At 33.7% G+C, this 18,680-nt stretch overlaps 2 protein-coding genes across 4 annotated transcripts; both read left to right on the forward strand.

Annotated features, from left to right (window-relative positions):
- Positions 1–659: 659 nt before the first annotated feature.
- On the forward strand, positions 660–6,383 carry LOC130647953 (uncharacterized). Its single transcript, XM_057453962.1, has 2 exons — positions 660–5,401; positions 5,504–6,383. Exons 1-2 carry the CDS (start codon positions 874–876, stop codon positions 6,157–6,159), a joined length of 5,184 nt encoding a protein of 1,727 aa, XP_057309945.1. The 5' UTR covers positions 660–873; the 3' UTR covers positions 6,160–6,383.
- Positions 6,384–8,959: 2,576 nt separating this feature from the next.
- On the forward strand, positions 8,960–18,229 carry LOC130647957 (uncharacterized). Of its 3 annotated transcripts, none has more exons than XM_057453968.1 (8): positions 8,960–9,157; positions 12,079–12,175; positions 12,838–13,033; positions 14,604–14,887; positions 15,335–15,436; positions 15,669–15,837; positions 15,974–16,443; positions 17,791–18,229. In XM_057453968.1, exons 2-8 carry the CDS (start codon positions 12,121–12,123, stop codon positions 18,045–18,047), a joined length of 1,533 nt encoding a protein of 510 aa, XP_057309951.1. In that variant the 5' UTR covers positions 8,960–9,157; positions 12,079–12,120; the 3' UTR covers positions 18,048–18,229. The 3 variants fall into 3 exon arrangements, with proteins under 3 accessions (XP_057309951.1, XP_057309949.1, XP_057309950.1); XM_057453966.1 differs by having other exon boundaries at positions 8,965–9,157; positions 15,332–15,436; XM_057453967.1 differs by lacking the exon at positions 8,960–9,157 and adding an exon at positions 10,302–10,451 and having other exon boundaries at positions 15,332–15,436.
- Positions 18,230–18,680: the final 451 nt, after the last annotated feature.

An 18,680-nucleotide genomic window follows, 5' to 3' on the forward strand; every position in this document is an offset into this window, starting at 1 on the left:
GATGATTATCATATATGGAACTTGTAAGACATAAGAAAGTTACCTCTTTTGTTATAAGAATAGTGTACTTGATTATTTTTTAAGACAAAAATCATCCTGATATATTCTTACAATATTCATAACTGTTTATACTTCCTTCAAGTGTGCAGTAAAATATTGCAAGGCAGTATCTATAGAAAAAAATATATATTTTTGACAATTCGGAGTTCTAATGTTGTCGACGAACAATATCCATCACGTGCACGCAAAATTTGTGTATGTTTCCATTTAGGATGCAAGAAAACTTCAAGATGAACATAGTCTTAGGATATTCTCAACCTTTTTGTATAATTACGTCTTCAATATTCCTATATAGTAAATTCTTATAAATAAATCGTGCAAACGAAAAACAACGAGTCATTGTTCTTCTTTTCAGATCACAATTTAAAACGTAAAAAGCAAAGGAAATTTAAAATTGCAAATAAAGTATTTCCTTACAAAATTTTTTATTTAAAGTCCAACGTGACACAGATATTTCTGAGACACCATAAACATTATGTTTTGTCTATTCGTTGTTGGTTTTTAAGTCAATTTGCTATTTTTTTGTCATAGTGACCGTGAGTGTGGTTACCATATTTGTTTATATCTTCCCCAGTCCTCTAGCTGCTCTTATTATGTATTTATATTCTCGCACATGTTAGTTTTAGATTTCGTTCTTTAAAAATATAGTCACGTTTTAAAATAAAGTTTTATTTGTATCCGAATTTATCTGGAAATTCATTGGAGCCCTCGGAGAGATACTTTGCTTATGTATCTATGGTTTTATTTAGTGGTTTTTAGTTGTCTTATTTTTATTGGTTTGGTTTAAAGTTTGGTGTTGTTTTGATTTTAAAAATGGGTGATTTCGCGAAGTACAACAAAGTTAGAAAGTCTGTTGTTAGAACTGCAAACAAATTAATTACAAGGGGAGAGACAATTATTTCGTCATATACCGATAATGTTGCAGATGTTCGTCAAATTGAGTCGATCCGTGATACTTTGATGGAAAAAATAGCGAAAGTTGCTGAACTAAACGAGTCGATTATGGATTGCTTGACAGAGCAGGATGATATCGACAAGGAAGAAGATTCTAGTACGGAGGAAATGATGATGTTAAAGGATAAACTTCGTCTGTTTGAATCATTTTTAGAAAAACGATCAGCCAAAAAGGATTTTTCAGAAGCAGGAAGCACTTTCAGCCACAGTAAACTAATAAAATTGCCTCGCTTACATTTACAGCCCTTTGATGGGCATCCGGAAAACTGGTCGACTTTCTGGGATAGCTTTGAATGTGCCGTACACACTAATGACGATATTTCCGACGTTCAAAAAATGACCTATTTAAAAAATCTAGTAGAAGGTCCCGCTGCAAGTTGTATCGCTGGGTTTAGACTTAGCAATGAAAATTATAAAACCGTCGTTGATTTACTGAAAGAGAGATATAATAATAAACAGTTACTTATTTCAGCACATATGAAAAAATTACTGAAACTTGAACAGGCGAATAACTTAACTAACATAGAAACATTGCGTAATGTATTTGACAACGTTGAGACACAAGTGAGAAGTCTGGAAAATTTAGATGTCACGTCTGAAAATTATGGTCCGCTATTAATACCGGTACTTATGTCGAAACTTCCAGAAGAGCTTAATTTAATTATTAGTCGTCAATTTAACGACAAAGATTGCTGGGATATGAAGTTAGTTTTAAGAGCGTTAAAATCGGAGATCGAAGTTCGTGAGAAATCTGCATATTCTTTACAACAGCCACACGATAACAACCCGTTTTCATCATCGGCATTACCAGTTCACTATTCACATCAATCGAACCGTGATCTTCCGCACAATCAGTATCAGAACAATCAGCATAATTATCGCAATCATCAGAATAATCAGAATAATTATAGATGCATATTTTGTGACAAATCGCATAAATCACAGCAATGCCGAATAATCACTAATTTCGACGCAAGGAAAAACGTGTTACGTGACAAGAAGAGATGTTTTGTTTGTTTGAAAGGTGGACATTTAGCCAAGTCTTGTTATTCTAAGATTAGTTGTTTAAAGTGTTCGGGTAGACACCATGTTGCTATTTGTGATAAGAAAAGGGACGTTGACCAAGGTCGTAGAGATAAGGATGGAACCGAACAAGAAAAACCAGAAAATGTTGCTGGTGCCACTTCGTTGGTTACAAGTTCAAATTCGCTCGACATTCCGAGTTCCGTTATGTTGCAAACCGCTAAAGTTAAAGTTGTTAATACTACTGATCCTTCAAAAATTGAGAACACGAGAATTTTGTTCGATAACTGTTCCCAATTAAGTTACATATCGCCCGAGTTATGTGAAAAATTGCAATTAAAGGTTGTTGGTAAGCGTGAGATTTGCATCCGTATTTTTGGTAAACATTCGTTCAAAGAAACTTTAGATAGGGTGCAGTTTTCAGTGATCGGTTTAGATGGAGATAAAATCAACGTTGATTGTTATGTGAAAAATATTTGTCATCCTTTAACAGGACAGAATTTTAACGATTGTTTGAAGTATAAACACTTGAAAGACTTACGTTTAGCTGACAGTAACTGTAATAATAGAGATTTGAAGGTGGATGTCTTGTTGGGTGCTGATAATTATTGGAAATTTTTTGATGGTGGTATAGTTCGGGGTGAGGATGGGCCAGTTGCTTTAAATTCAAAGGTTGGATACATTGTAAGTGGACGCATAGGGTCGAGTGAAGGTAGTAGAAGTGCAGTCTTGGTAGCAAACGTATTGAAGATTGGGGCTGAGTTTGTCGAAGATAAGTTGGATAATCAGTTGGAAAAGTTTTGGTCCTTCGAAAACGCTGGTATCGAGGAACAACCAGCTGTTGAAAATTTTTGTGAAAATGTTAAATTCAGCGCGCAGACTAAACGTTACGAGGTGCGGCTGCCTTTTAAGGATGATCACGATGTGCTCCCTGACAATTATTGTGTTTCTTCAAAGAGACTTGAATCATTGAGGCATAAATTGAAAAATAATCCCGAATTATTGCGTAATTATAACAGTATCCTCAAAGAACAGCTTGAACAAGGTATCATTGAAAGAGTTACCAACGACGATTGTACCAAAAGACAAGTTCACTATTTACCACACCGACCAGTCATTCGTGATGATAAACCAAGCACCAAAGTACGCATGGTATTCGATGCAAGTTCAAAATCGGTGGGACTGTCTTCATTAAATGATTGTTTGTATGCTGGACCATCTTTAACGGAGCCTTTATATAACGTTTTATTGCGCTTTCGATCTCACAAAGTAGCCTTCATTGCTGATATCGAGAAGGCATTTTTACAAATTAGTTTACATCCAACCGATCGTGATTTTGTTCGTTTTATTTGGTTTAAAGATTTACATAATTTATCAGAACAAAACATTGAAACTGCAGAAATTGGTATTTATAGATTGAGTAGAGTATTGTTTGGTGTAAGTTCGTCACCATTCCTCCTTAGTGCCACTCTTATTAAGCATGCTGAATCGTTTAATCATGTTGATCCTTTGTTTGTACAGAAGTTATTGAGTTCACTTCACGTTGATGATCTAACTTCCGGTGGCGCTACTGTTAATGCAGCACATGATTTTTACCAGAAATGTAAACAACGTCTCGCTGAAGCAAATTTCAATCTGCATAAATTTCATTCGAATTCCGAAGAGTTGGAACAATTAGTTACCAAACCCCATGTTGCTCATACCGGACATGTTACCAAAGTTCTTGGTGTTTTGTGGGATAAAAAGAAAGATTCGCTCTTATTCACATTCGACGACATTTTATCGTTAGCGAAGGACATACCGACAAAACGACAATTGATTAAATTTACCGCTTCCATTTATGACCCTCTTGGTCTTATTAACCCTATTGTTATGCGATTAAAAACATTGTTTCAAAAAACCTGTGTAGGTAAAATTGGTTGGGACATCGAGTTGAGTGGACAGGTTTTGGACGAGTGGCGAGTTACGTACAATGATTTTAAAAGTTTTTCACATTTGAATGTACCACGATGTTACGATGGCGGGAACATTGTTGATGTACAATTGCATGGTTTTTCTGATGCTTCTTTGAAAGATTACGGTGCGTGTGTTTATTTGAGGTTCGAACATGCTGATGGTAGTTTTTTTACGAAGTTAGTGACGTCTAAGTCGAGAATCGCGCCAATTAAACCGGTCACGATACCTCGATTGGAGCTGTATGGTGCAGTGATGTTAGCGAAGCTGGTGAAGTATGTTCGTGATGAGTTGAGTTTGGTTTATGATATTTCTGTGACACGGTGTTGGATTGATTCGTCTATTGTTTTATATTGGATTAAAAATGTTAATAAGAAGTATGAGGTGGTTGTCGAACGGCGAGTTGGTATCATTCGTGATTTAGTTTCACCGGACAGTTGGTTTCATGTGGAGTCAAAGGCAAATCCTGCGGATATTTTGTCGAGAGGTTGTTTGGTATCTGAGTTGGTGAACAATAACTTATGGTTTTCAGGACCTGATTTCTTGCGCGACACTAACATCTCAGCTTCGAGTTTTAATTTCAGTAATTTCAAGGTTGATGATTCGACTTGTTTAATTGTTGGTAACGACGAATCAGAGGAGAGCACCGAAGAAGAAATTGATTTAAATTTTATGAACATTGCACGATATTCTAATTACACACGTTTATTGCGAATTACCGCATTGGTTTTACGATTTGTTGGAAACCTCAGAAAAAAGCGTCGTAAGGAAGAATTGGTTTTACATACATTTGTTACAAAGGACGAGCAGTTGCATGCAGAAAAACTGTGGATTAAATATGCGCAAAAAGATATAATTCAACTTCCGAGTTACAAGCAGTTACAAAAAGATTTACGATTTCAAAATATTGATGGTATTATTCGTTGTAAGGGACGCTTAGAAAACGCTCCTTTAGACTTTGATACTAAGTTTCCGATATTTTTACCGAAAAAAAATCCTTTAACTAGGCTAGTCATTTTGCATTATCATGTTCAAGTTTTGCATAATGGTTTGAAAGAAACACTTAATGCCATCAGATCGAAATTTTGGATTCCAAAAGCACGAAATTACATAAAGCAGTTAATCCGACAGTGCTATTTATGTCGTTATTATGAAGGGAAATCTTATGCGTATCCTGTTTCACCAGCATTACCGAAATCACGACTATCCAATCATCATCCGTTTAAACATACTGGTCTCGACTATGCCGGACCTTTATATGTTCGAAATGTTTATCATGGTGGAAGTATGTATAAAGCTTGGGTGTTCTTATTTACTTGTACCAGTACCAGAGCTTTACATTTGGATTTAGTTCCTGATGCTTCGTCTTCAGGTTGTATTCGTAGTCTTCGCCGATTTTTCAGTGAACGAGGTATTCCCTCTGAAATTATTTCTGATAATGGTAGTCAATTCATTGCCGAAGATACGCAACGATTTTCTTCAAATCGAGGAATTAAATGGCATTTTAATTTAGAAGCCGCTCCTTGGTGGGGAGGGATGTTCGAAAGACTTGTAAGATCCGTTAAACGTTGTTTAAAGAAGACTTTACACAATACCAGATTATCGTATGAAGAACTACTGACTGTTCTAGCTGAAATTCAAGCAGTTATTAATAACAGACCGCTGACATTTTTGTATGAAAACATAGGTGAGCAACCATTAACACCTAACCATTTATTATTTGGGAGAAAAATTAATTTGGAAGCCTCACATATTGATAGCGATGAAAATGAAAAAGATTTGTGTCAACGTTATGATCATTTGCAACGTATCATAAACCACTATTGGAATCGATGGAAATGCGAATATTTGACAGAGTTACGCGAATATCACAGAGTTGGCAAATCACGTGGTGAAACTTCTATTCGAATCAACGATGTTGTTTTAATTGAGGAAGCAAAGCAACCGAGACAAAATTGGAAAATGGGAGTCGTTGAAGAGTTCGTACCATCACGTGACGGCAAGAAACGGGGAGCTGTCGTTAGATATGTTCTCAATGGAAACACACATACAATAAGAAGACCGATAAACAAACTTTATCCTGTTGAATTAGCGAAAGACGAAGCTGAAAAGAAAGAAGAAGTAAATATCACATTCATTGACGAAAATGATATCATAACGAACATTTAAATAAGAAACATAAAGACATTATGTTATACATTTGTTGACACTTTTATAGTTTATCACGTATTTGTTATATATAAGATATTTAGGCAGCTAGGGGGGAGGATGTGGTTACCATATTTGTTTATATCTTCCCCAGTCCTCTAGCTGCTCTTATTATGTATTTATATTCTCGCACATGTTAGTTTTAGATTTCGTTCTTTAAAAATATAGTCACGTTTTAAAATAAAGTTTTATTTGTATCCGAATTTATCTGGAAATTCAGTGAGTAATGACAATAAGAGATGTACCTGAGGATAAACAATCTGTTTGTCTTGATCAGTAATTAATCCAAAACTTTAAACGCGTCCAATTATAACTTATGCCACTATTAACTACGCATTGATGTCGAATAACATATTTCAAGTAAACATGAACAAAAACTTTTTTGTGTAAGTATAAAAATTTGTAATTAATCGCATTTATGATTGGACAGTAGGTTATATATATCGTCCAGATATGTCATGCTGCATGCGTAATTTCTTCATCGTTCCTTGCGAGACTAAAACTACCTGGTGCTTCTAAAACATGTAGGTTGGGGGGGGGGAATTAACTATGATTAGCGATGTCTTTCACAATCTTCCAGTGAACTTAGCATGGCATAAAAAAGACTTTTATTTTCTTTAATAGAAAGCCAGCCTGAGTTTCCTTCATGGATGACAATATATTTATGAACATTACAATCACTTTTACGGTTTTTTTATCAACAATGTTATATTTTGTTCATAACTTTGTTTTGTTCGTTTCTTTTAAATTGCGTCATTTGTTTTTTCTTCGGAACAGTTTCTCAACTGCAAATTTACAACCCTTGCGAGTTTCCTTCATTTTTTCACACTACATCGAGAGGCTACTTTTGTTTCCCACTAAGTGCTTCCTTCTATTTTTTTTAAATATTATACCGCCCTTTTTTAAGTAAAGTGTTATACAGTACTTTATGTTAAATCCTGTTGCTAGAATTCACATGAATCATAAGTATGTTAGACGACTGAAGAGAGTATGACGCAAAAAAGATTAAAAACTTTGTCAATAAGCAAAGCTGTCACAGCAGTTGTTTCAGTGTTTTGTAGCTGTGTTTTGTGGCTGTGTGATTTTGGTTTCCAAAAGGTTCAACTTGTTTGTAATAATAGTTTCGTATACGTAAAGAAGACGGTGTCATATAAAGAGTTTATGTAAGGAGTGAGTAGGCGTCGTCAGTATCGTCGAGTTTTATGTTGACCCCTCTCTCCTCCTTTTCTTTTGTACAATTTATTGTAGAACAAATATCTATTGAGACAAATTCACATTGATTTTTTTATTCATTTTTTAAAACCTCGTCCTTTCTTGCACTTATGTCTGGCATTTTTTGGTCTCTGTAGCATACAAACAGATTCCAGGGAGATATTTAATTTGATGACGTCATGGGGACCAGAAATGACGCCATACATGCCTAAAATAATCCACTTTCCCAATTTTGCAATAAATTTTAAATTTTAAGCTTTACTGATCATATTGCCTTAATGCTTGGTGAATTTGCACATCAAATAAGAAAATACTAATCTCGTGTAGTATATGTAAATTTTAATGTCGTCATTAAGATTGAAACGAAAGTTTCTCATCTTAACGATAAAACTGAGAAGATCGGTTTTTCAGAAATATTGATCTTCATCTGATTAAATTTTTTACAAGTCCAGAATATGCATTCATAAATGTTTGAGGTAAGGAAAACAACATAATGACCTCACTGGAATCAGAAATGACGTCATTTTGTGTTTTATATTTTGTCCCTAGGACTCCTATATCTCCTTAGAAACACCTTAGTAACCACCTGGTAATTACCCCCGTCCATAAAATACAATTTCACTCCCTTAAAGTAAAAATGTATATTTCTTTACAAGACTCTAAAATTTAGGAAGCGTCACAAAATTTCAGCACTTACTTGCATGTCGAACAAAAAGTTTTCTCAGCACTTCTCCCATTCTGCTGCTAGTAGGGTCAAAGCTTACTGCGCGTTAAGTTAATTTCATGTGAAAGACCTTTAAAAGTTGTCTGGAAATATTTTTATTTTCTTGGAAAATCATTATTGGTCACAAGATATAAGTGTTATAAATTTCGCTAATTATGCGAAAATTTGACATTATTAACTATACTGTGGAATGCCTGATTGCGGTTATCGAGTAATTGATGTAAAATACCTTCTTCAAATTGAATGAACAAAAATATTTTTAAGCCTATATTTATTGGTAAAGCTGTTAAATACAACACCCCACCCTGAGCTAATTCATGAGGTCATGCATAATTTGTGGAACTTCAAAGTCCGATTTTTTAACAACTAATGAAGATTTTTCAAAAAAATACAAAATTCAAGACAACTTCCAAAATTCTTTTATACGAGTTTAATTTTTTTTCGCGGGAAGTATGCTTTAACTATCCAAATTCCTTTTTTGACATAAAAAATCAAATGTCACTAATTAAATATTCTGTTGAAGAATTTGTTTGTATTCCTTAGATACGATAAATAACAAAAATTGTCCAACCATGAAGCAGTAATTATTGTGTTGTTGTTTTTATGAAATACATGGCATTATTACTTCCTTGTGTCGTCTTCACTCATACATTTCCTTTTTCAACAAAACAGTTGGTGGGTCGATCTTTGGTCTCTCCTTCCTCGATGTTTTTTATTTTATTATATCAAGGTCATTCAAATTTTTAAATGTTTGCTTGCTTATTTTGGCAGAACATATTTTTTCTATCTTTGTTTCAATTAAGTATTAACCCTGCGTTTAGAAATGTTAATTGGTTAAAGCAATTAATCCTTTGTTTGTTGATCATCATTAAGATGTGTAGGAAATGATTATATCTTCTTTGATATCTGGATGGATAACGTGTTCCATGACACAGTTTCAAATCAGAATTTGTGACCAGATTTTATAGCTTATACAAATAAATTTGCACGAAGAAAGTTGACTTTATCTCATGTAAGAATATGGTACGTATGACATTATTTCTTTTTTAAACGTACTTATTACAGATAGAAAGAAAATATCTTGAAGTGCCTATTGTTTATGTTAAAACAGTAGAGCTTAGCTTGTTCCTTGTTTTAAGACTTTTTTGGGACATTTGGTCTTTCCTATAACTGGAAAAAAAACGTTTCTAGTCTGTGATTGTCTTCAATGTAGGACCAACATATTAATTTGTTTCCTTATTATCACTCTTGTGTGCGCAAAGCTTCTTAATGTTGTGAAGAATAGCTAACCGATGTAGTCAATTTTCAATCTGATTCAAATCATGCTGGTCAAGTCATGCGGGTCAAAGTCTCATTTGGTCTTACTTTAACTGAAAAAAAAACATTTCTACTTCAATGTTGGACAACATATTAGATTTCTTTCTAATTATCTCTACTTGTGTGCACGGTTTTAAGAGAAACTTCATAAGAAGTCAATTAGATAATTAATAACGCGCAGTGAGTTTCTTATGGTAAGAAGTAGGCGGTTAGCATGCATAATGTATAACCTTTTAGATTAGCTACGTTACCTCATATCCAAAATAAAGCCACATAGAAGCACACGTGTGCTTGAAAACATCTTAGACCAGATTAGGAGGGTGTAAACAAAAGATAACCATTTAGAAATGTAGCCTATATTAGTGCCGTAATCAAAATTTTAGGGGGCTAGTGGTTTACGTATACAAAGTAGGTCCCACCACTGTTTGAGCGCACGTGCCAAGAAACCTTAAACAACTTCTTTGAAATCAATTTTGGAAGAAATCTCAATCATCATTTTAAAAAAATACGTACGTTAAACATCAAGGCTATCTTCTAGGTAAATAAAGTAATATGAAACGGATAAGTAACATATTAAAATTTGCAAAATGATCTACTGATTGAACTTTCTGAAGATTGACGTAATTCTTGTGATCGAGTTGCTTGATGCAGTTAATAAAAAGTTACAACTGTCTTACTGTCTTGCTAATATTTTGCAGCAAAAGAGATGATGCAAAAATTGCTTTTTTCTTTTATCTATGTAATAAACTTAAGCATACTTCTTCACCCCAGCTTTTTGCAGAAATCTTTCACTAAACAATGCGTGTTGTCATCGCGACGACAAATAAAAACAAGTCATCTATTTTTTAATAATATTTGTGGAAACTTACCTTGAAAAACAAAAACAAACAAACAAGATGGTCGAAACTCAATTTGTGTAAATACGAAAACATTTTATTTACAAAAGAAGAAAAGATGTCTAAAGATGATACTGCGAGCAAAGTCAACTTTCTGCAAAAAGGTAACTTTCGGAATAAATATGTAGCTAGCTATACTTTTTTAAATAAAACCTTTCCTTGAGTAGAATAAACGTCTCTCGAAACGCCCTTCTCAAATAAAAAACACTTTCCCTTAACCTAAAACTTGCTTAATTCAAGCGCTACATAGGAAACTAGAATAACTTTTTCATTGTATAATAACAGACATGATTGTCATCGGGCATTTTCACCAGTAAAAGTTTAATTATAATGATTTTTTGACGAGAATTTTGTTATTGTCATGCACGTACATGACATTAACGTCATGCAATTTCAGTTCCTTTTCTGAGCAAATTTTTCGCTATAATACATCCTTCACTTGCATTGCGATTCTGCAAATATCTGCTTTCAGAAACAGAAACCAAGAACTCTTAAAAGACCTAGCATAACTAAATGATTCGACGAGAAAGAATTTGGTGCTTTCGCATTCCATTTTTTGTATGAGAAGTGATGCTTTAATGCGGTTTTTACACTTGCATCTCTATGATTCTTTTTACATTATTACAGAATGTTATATGCCAGCATTTTGGTATAAAGAACAATAATAAAACATGGTTATTCCCAACTTAATTTTCAAACAATGGATTAAAGAAGATAAACGGCAAATTACGCTTTTTAAGACTTTTGGTTAGGAATGTAATACGAACAATTTTACTGAAATTTTGTCAAAAGATACAAGTACATCCACTACGAATCAAGCAAAATAAATGACAAATGACGAACATGTACACAAGATGTAAGCAATGACGAGAAGTGTGTTTGTTACCTTTATGTGACGATTAATCTGTGAAGTGCGTGGATAGAAGTGGACTTTTGCAAGTCATAAAAAGCGTGTGGAAAATTCTTTTTGTTGTCAAGAAAGGGCAAAAGGTGTGGGCAATTTTTAATCGGATCCAAGCTGGTCGAGTAACTGACCGGCACAAAAAATTTTTTTGTAGGCTCAATTATTTTAAAAAATTTCCACAAAAAGAAATTACCTTTTCCCTAATGGCTGTATTTTTGAACAAAAGATTTGTTTTCTTGCGTGATGGCATATACTTTTGTTTTCATCCTTTTGGTAAGATTAGTAGTTGATAGTTAAAAAAGTCACTCCTCCTTCTTTAACTATTAAAACAATAACAACATTTAGTTTATACACAACTAACCTGAAGACCAGCAACACTGGCATAACACTAACCTTGTACACAATAAATTATGTATTCATTTACACAACAATGTCTTTTACTGAGAATAATAAAGATAGTTTCCACTATATGTACACAATACGTGGCTTTACTTTAACAGGAAACAATTCATGAAAGGTATTGGTTAAACACTGCACGGTAGAGTTACCACGATCTCATTATGTTTTATGTTCTATGAGATGTAGTGTAATGTTGTGTCCCATGTGTAATTGTTAATGTTTTAACAAATTTGCAAAGCTGTAAAACTGCAAAGAGTTTATTACGCGTTAATAACTTCTTGTATGTAAAAGACGAAATATTCGTAACAAAATTGTTAAACTTCTTACGTTTCTTTAACCAACCACAAGAATAATCTTTAGTATATTTACATGTTTAATTTAACAGGTAATTTATAAAAAAGTCTAATGCACAAATTCTTTGATTGTAGTCATACAAATCGAAAAGCATTTGATACGAAACTTTTGCTAAAATGAAGAAGACAACGTTCATTGTGTTCTTTCTGGTTTTGTTGGAAAGACTGCAAGGTAAAAAAAAAATCTTTGTTTGTAATACCTTCTGGTTAAAAAGTTAAAGCAGCTCTTTAAACTTTGTAGGAATTACTTGGTTGGGTGCTGTTTATTTCGAAACGTATTGGGAAAAGTATTAAAAAAGTATTAAAAATTGTTGTCATATATTTATATAAATGCGGCAAATAAGGGACGGGCGAAACTGTGGATTTGTCCACGGGCCACCGACTAGTTAATAAAATTGTTTGGAACAGAGAAAATGATATAATTACAGCTAAATTACAGCAATTTTCTAACTATCTGTAATACAACTTGCGGTTTCCGTTCATCCTACAATGCAGTTGTTTTTCACTGTTCAACCCAAATTTAAGAAGTATTTTGGGCCCGGTTGGGTGGTAGTAATTTTACCCTCCCCATCTCTCAAATTTAATCCTGACGACATTATTATTTTTATAAAAAGACCGCTTTTTTTAATTGTTAGTTTTTTTTCTCTTTTCATTACGAAAAAGTAAATTTCATAAGAAGAAAGAAAAAGAAAAGAAAGAAAAGAAGAAGAAAAGTAAATTTCATAACATTTCAAGCTTATTCATAACCTTGAAAAACAAAAGTTCAAGGAATTAAAATTGAACCGATGGGGCTGTATATAAAGTATTTTATTTTATCCACCAATTGTTCTTTAGGAATACCTCAAAGAAGCAATATCTTCATCTACCTTGATGTCAATTCTCAGCACCATTTGTTTTCATACAAAATGTTACGTCAGGTGCTGGAAGGTATATCCCTTAAACACCACCGAGTTAGCCTGCACACTACAACTGGTGTATCAGTGCCGATTGTTAAATTCCAATCGCGAAAATGTTTATTAAACAAAATAAGGTAATTATTTTTAGTGTGAAAGATTAACAATGACAACAAAGATGATGTATTCTGCTCAGCCCAAATATGCAAATCGTATACACATATTCCATCATTTATAAAAACGATGTCTGCTATTTGAAATAAACCAAGTAGACATACGCCCCGTAATTACGTGTATTCTGGCTGTATGGGTATTCGGCTAACATAATTTTTAGTAAAAGGGAGCGTATATGCATGTACCTTGAGATTTGCGTCGTTGCAGTCGAAACAACAAAAATCCTCTCTTCCACATAACGTTTTTTTTTTAGTTCTATTAAAAACCGTAAACATAAAACGTTTAACACCCCGAACAGGTAGTTTAGAAATTTCAAATATAAATGTACTTTACCAGCATGGTAGTAAGGCCTTTAAGTGTTAATAAAAGTTTCTGAAAGACATACAACTGTATGCCTATCATAAAATTTTATTTACAATCTGTAGATTATCGTTGATTAGTTGACAGAGGTTTTGATGGGCGGTAAAATTAGTGCAATAATATTGATGACCCAAGAATATTATCAAGGCTGTAGTTCTGCTGCTGGGCGCAATATCGTATAATATACATGTGATTTTATTGACTGAAAACAGTTAATACATCGAATTAACAAGGCCAGAAATGAATGTATAAGGCAGATTGAATATCCTACGTTCAACAGTTCAAATTTTTTAGAGAATATGTTGTGCAGGTAGCGGTAACAAAGTTAGTAGAAGCATAAAAAGTGAATATTTTACATTACTGTTTAGGCTCTCTCTGAAAAGAAAGTCCCATATACCCAAGTGGCATCACCCAATTAGAACAGTTACCATAAACAGTCTAACAGACGCAATATTTTTGTCAAAGAGAATATTTTTGAATATTCCTCTACGAAAGAAAATAAACATTACTTCTCATAAACAGTCCAACAGACACAATATTTTTGTCAAAGAGAATATTTTCGAATATTCCTCTACGAAAGAAAAAAATCATTATTTCTCATAACCGGACATAGCTATTACAAGTTTGTGACGCAACTGTTGTAACGCAAACGGACTGATACCGTTAGAAAGTCAAGGAAATGTATACTTGTTATGCACCATATTATCGTAGTATTCAAAAATTGTCTTTTAATAAGGTATACATTTCATGCTCTAAAAATTTATTTCACTTTACTAGTCCATATTTCATGGAAAATCCATGGAATTCGCACATCGCAGCAAAGTCGATAAAAAATATCGCATTTGATTTTTTTCTTGCGGACAGACTGAATGAGGCTGTTGTTAAAGAGAGGTAGCCTTGAAGATTTTCTTTGTTGCAGTTACTACATGTTTCCAGTTGGAAGGGAAAGATTGTAAATTTTATAACCTTTATTATTAAGTGACTAAGTAGGTTTCACAATGGTTGCGTATGGAGCAATCATATTTAGTCTAGGACTCTTTCGTGTTTAATATTTTTAGGTTGGGGTGGCGGCGCAACCTACTCTTCCTTACATACTCCTCTGCTCCTATAGATTACGCTTGTGAGTAATACAAGGTGTCTGTATGTGTCTGTAATAATCGTGCCTTTATTTAGATCTCACCACAGAATACATCATTCGCTTAGTCACGTGCTAAAATATGCTCAAAATGAAGTAATTGATAAATTTCGTCACGATCAAAACTATGTTTTAATAATAACTGACAGACCACTGCAAAAGTATTCACTCTCAGTGTTAAAGAAATATCAAAGTGAGACGAAGAATAAAGGAATCTACTACGTTCCCATTGGACGTGAAACGACAAAAGAATTATTCTTAAGCCACGTGACCCATTCAGGACGTATTGCCAAAACTACTCAGAATCTACCTTTTCTTAATCGTAAGTGTTAGCGTTGCATTTGTATATTTACTGTTAAGCGATCAAACAAACTAGTGTATTGAGGCTATGATGTAGTACTTAGTTGTATTCGAGTTTCAGTTGTAACTTTTTTGTTGCAATGTGGCTTGGTTTACAACTGGTGGTGCTAAAATGACTGAAAATTTTACGGCTTATAATACTTTTATATTGACTAAGCTTGTTTTGTAGTAGACTCTATGTTAAACTTCTCACTATCTGTCTGTTAGCCAAAAATGATAGCTGTGACTGTGTGAATGGATTTCTATACGGGTTTGCGACTAGTTGTAATATGTGCATGACTTCCAGTATCTCTATTACAACTGACCCCAACGAATATCTTCCATTTAACACTTAGCCCAGTAAAAACGTTTTTCTCAAGCACTACTTTTGTTATCCCTTATAATATCGTTATACTTACTGGTTTAGAAGAACGTTCATATTGTCGCCACAGCCACACAGTACGAGATGAATGTGGAAGAATATGCAAGTGCGTTAAGAACAAAATGGTGGACTGTTACAGGCTTAGAAAAGGTAAAGGATCTTAATTAGATTTTATTCACCATATAATGAAACAAAAAAAATGTGAAGTAAGGAAACAATTATTGCAGAAATCAAAGTTAAAAGAAAGTTGATTTTTTGTTTATGCTATCAAGGGTTATTAATATTTTTTTTCCCTGTCTCTGGGTTTTTATAATATACATGCTTTTTTCATGCGTATGTTTTAACTACAAACTTGTTAAAAATCTTCTTATTCTTTATTTAGAATTTTCCAGTATGACATACAGTGAAAGAATGCGATATCTATCAACTTACAAAGCTCTCTCATTGAGTGAAGACCTGCAAGAATCTTACCTGGGCATTGTTTCATATCATTCTGACTATTTTGAAAAAGGAATTCATGAGAGATTACAGTTTTTTCCCTGGCATAGAAAGTAAGTATTAAAAGAGTGTATTTTGAATATCAGCATTATACTGAGGCTCTATACAGTATATATATAAACATACCAAGCAGAATTTCACATTAGGGGCGATTTTATGAACATTTTTCGTGAAAGGCTTTATATTTAGATATATACTTGCTTTTGAAAATCTTTTACGAGTGCTTGACTGTCATGTGACTTTACCTTTCTGGAACTGGGCGTTATATTCCAAAATGGCGTGGTCAGTTACACCATCACATCACATGTGGAAAAATATAGGTGGTTTTGGTGGAAACGGTGATACGAGAAAAGCTTTGTGTGTTACAAGTGGTAATTTCAGTTACAACCGATGGCGGACGCCAGATTATGAAGACAAAAAAGAACTCCTAGATGCATCTTGCGATGAGAAACATTCAGCGAAATTTTCCAGGGACAGTTGTTTACTCTCATTTGTGAAGCACAAAGAATACCAAAAATGCTTACGCAGGCGTTTTAATACTCACCCGCCGAGATATAACTATGTCTTCGATATAACCATGCGAACACCTTTAAGAGAGTTCAAAAAGTTTGAAAACAAAGCCAGAGATAAATGGCATAGTGACGTTCACAATGCTATAGGTTAGTAAATGTCTTCTTCTATTTCCTATTTCAAAGAGCTACGAAACATCTATTTATTTTTGACTTAATGACTTTCACGAAACTTGAGTTGATGGCTGTGAAAAAGACGTATTGCGCTTTTACTAAAAGTAAGAGCCAGCAGTAACCAGCAGTATTTAAAAGTAACCACCAGAGAACCACCAGTATTATAAAGTAACCACCAGAGAACCACCTGTATTTTGAAGTAACAACAGAGAATCAGCAGTTTTTTTAAGTAACCACAAGAGAACCACCAGCTAAATAGATAAAACGAAATAAACGCAACTACCGCTCGAATGTGAAACATTTATAATGTACACAACGGCTCATGTCCCATTTTTCGGAAATGTTTATGTCTGGTGTGACTCAGGCTTTATGCAACAGTTGATACAGAAGGCTTTTAAAACCACACGCGAGAATTAACAAAAACAAAATTAATATTTTAAATAAAAGCCCAAATAGACGGAACAATGTTGTAGATCAATTTTCGAAAAACAATCCATTTACAGCTGGTTCTCTGGTGGTTACTTCATAATACTGGTGGTTACTTCGAAATACTGCTGGTTACTGTTGGTTACTGTTAGTTCCTACATTTAGTATCTACGTATCGAGTTAAGTGTTGATTCAGCGACTAATATTTTGGTCAAAAAAATTCTACTAGAAAACATTTCTAATAAAAAATAATTCAAACGGTAAATTCTACAAAAACAAAAATTAAAAACAAAACCAGACAAGTTATATTTAAGTAGACGAGAAATCCATCGCTGTCAACAACAAATGCAAACGAAGAAATTACTATAAATGCACGTGTCTATTCTACTGTTGTCTATTTTTTTGGCGCTGTTAAAATGAAATTAACAAGTTGCTATTATTTTTTTTCAGTGGAATAAAATTAACAAATTGATATTATTTTTTTTCCTGCTAGAATAAAACAGACACGAAAATTCTTTTAAACTACGGTTTATTTTTTTATTTTCTGTCACATACAGTCTTTTCTTTTCTCGATTTTGAGTTACAAATTACCAATATTCACAAAATTTGCGCACAAAATTTTAAGCAGAATATGGCGTGAAATCAGCCATTTACGCTTGAGACTTATCTTCTTCTTCACGTTCTTTTGGAAGATCACATTCCTTCGCTTAGGCTGAATGATTCAGTTTTTGTGGCATAGAAAGAAGCAAGTGTGAGTAAGGTTTTAGAAACTCCAGCATTAATGTACCTGAGTCAATGCAAGGATAGTTAACAATTCAACTAATAAAACTGATACCCTATAAGTAACTTCAACTTTCAGCTACTTGTTAACAATCCATCTTGCGTTTTTGTTTTCAGGTGGTCACATGGAGTCAAATTTTGCGTCTAACTCTCCAGAATTTTGGTTACATCACACCATGCTGGACAACATATGGGATAAATGGCAGAAACGTGGAAAAGCTTTTAAGTTTGTTGGATACAAAAGAAGGACCAGACCGGTTACCCTTCTTGCTTTTAGACCAAAAGAGAAAAGACGTTATTACGTAGACAATAATAATTTAGGCGGTTGTGGATTACGAATTCGTTATCAAAATCCGTTTCCCATTACACCATAATAAAAAGCTGAAATTCATTTCCTGAATAATGCATCATGGAATTTTCTTACTGTTTATATATGTATGTAATCATCTTCGATTACGTTAATATGCATTCACTTAACAAACTGTATAAAGTTTGTACTTTGAGGTTGCCCAGCTATCTACGATGTTGAATAAACAAATGGAATAGTACTCCATAATTACTGGCTTTTTTATTCAGTGTCTGCAAATCTGTATTTGACATTTGACACATCATGCCGAATTCTATACTGATGTTTGAAAAGAATTCAGAAAATTTGAAATTCTAAAGTTTTGTATTTAAATTTCCGCGCAGCCTACAATATTTTTGGATAGAGGAATGCTCATAACAAAATTTTTGAAAAAGGAGATGATACACTTTACAATAAAAACAAGGGTCGAAAGCACCACAAATGTCACAGTCGAAGTTTTGAGTGCGTGTTAAATTTTGTAAGTATAACCGCCCCAGCGCTTGTTGTCTCTTTTTTAATATTGAGACGGCGTCCTTGTCCCGAATTCCGAAAATATACAAGATGCCTAGGGACAAGATTGTATAAGTGCTTTTTCGGGTTTCATCGTGAACAAATTAATTGTAGAAAGTTTGGAAATACATTCACACTGGGTCATGCGTAC

This window comes from Hydractinia symbiolongicarpus, chromosome 6 (assembly GCF_029227915.1).
Source record: "Hydractinia symbiolongicarpus strain clone_291-10 chromosome 6, HSymV2.1, whole genome shotgun sequence".
Lineage (NCBI taxonomy): Eukaryota > Metazoa > Cnidaria > Hydrozoa > Anthoathecata > Hydractiniidae > Hydractinia > Hydractinia symbiolongicarpus.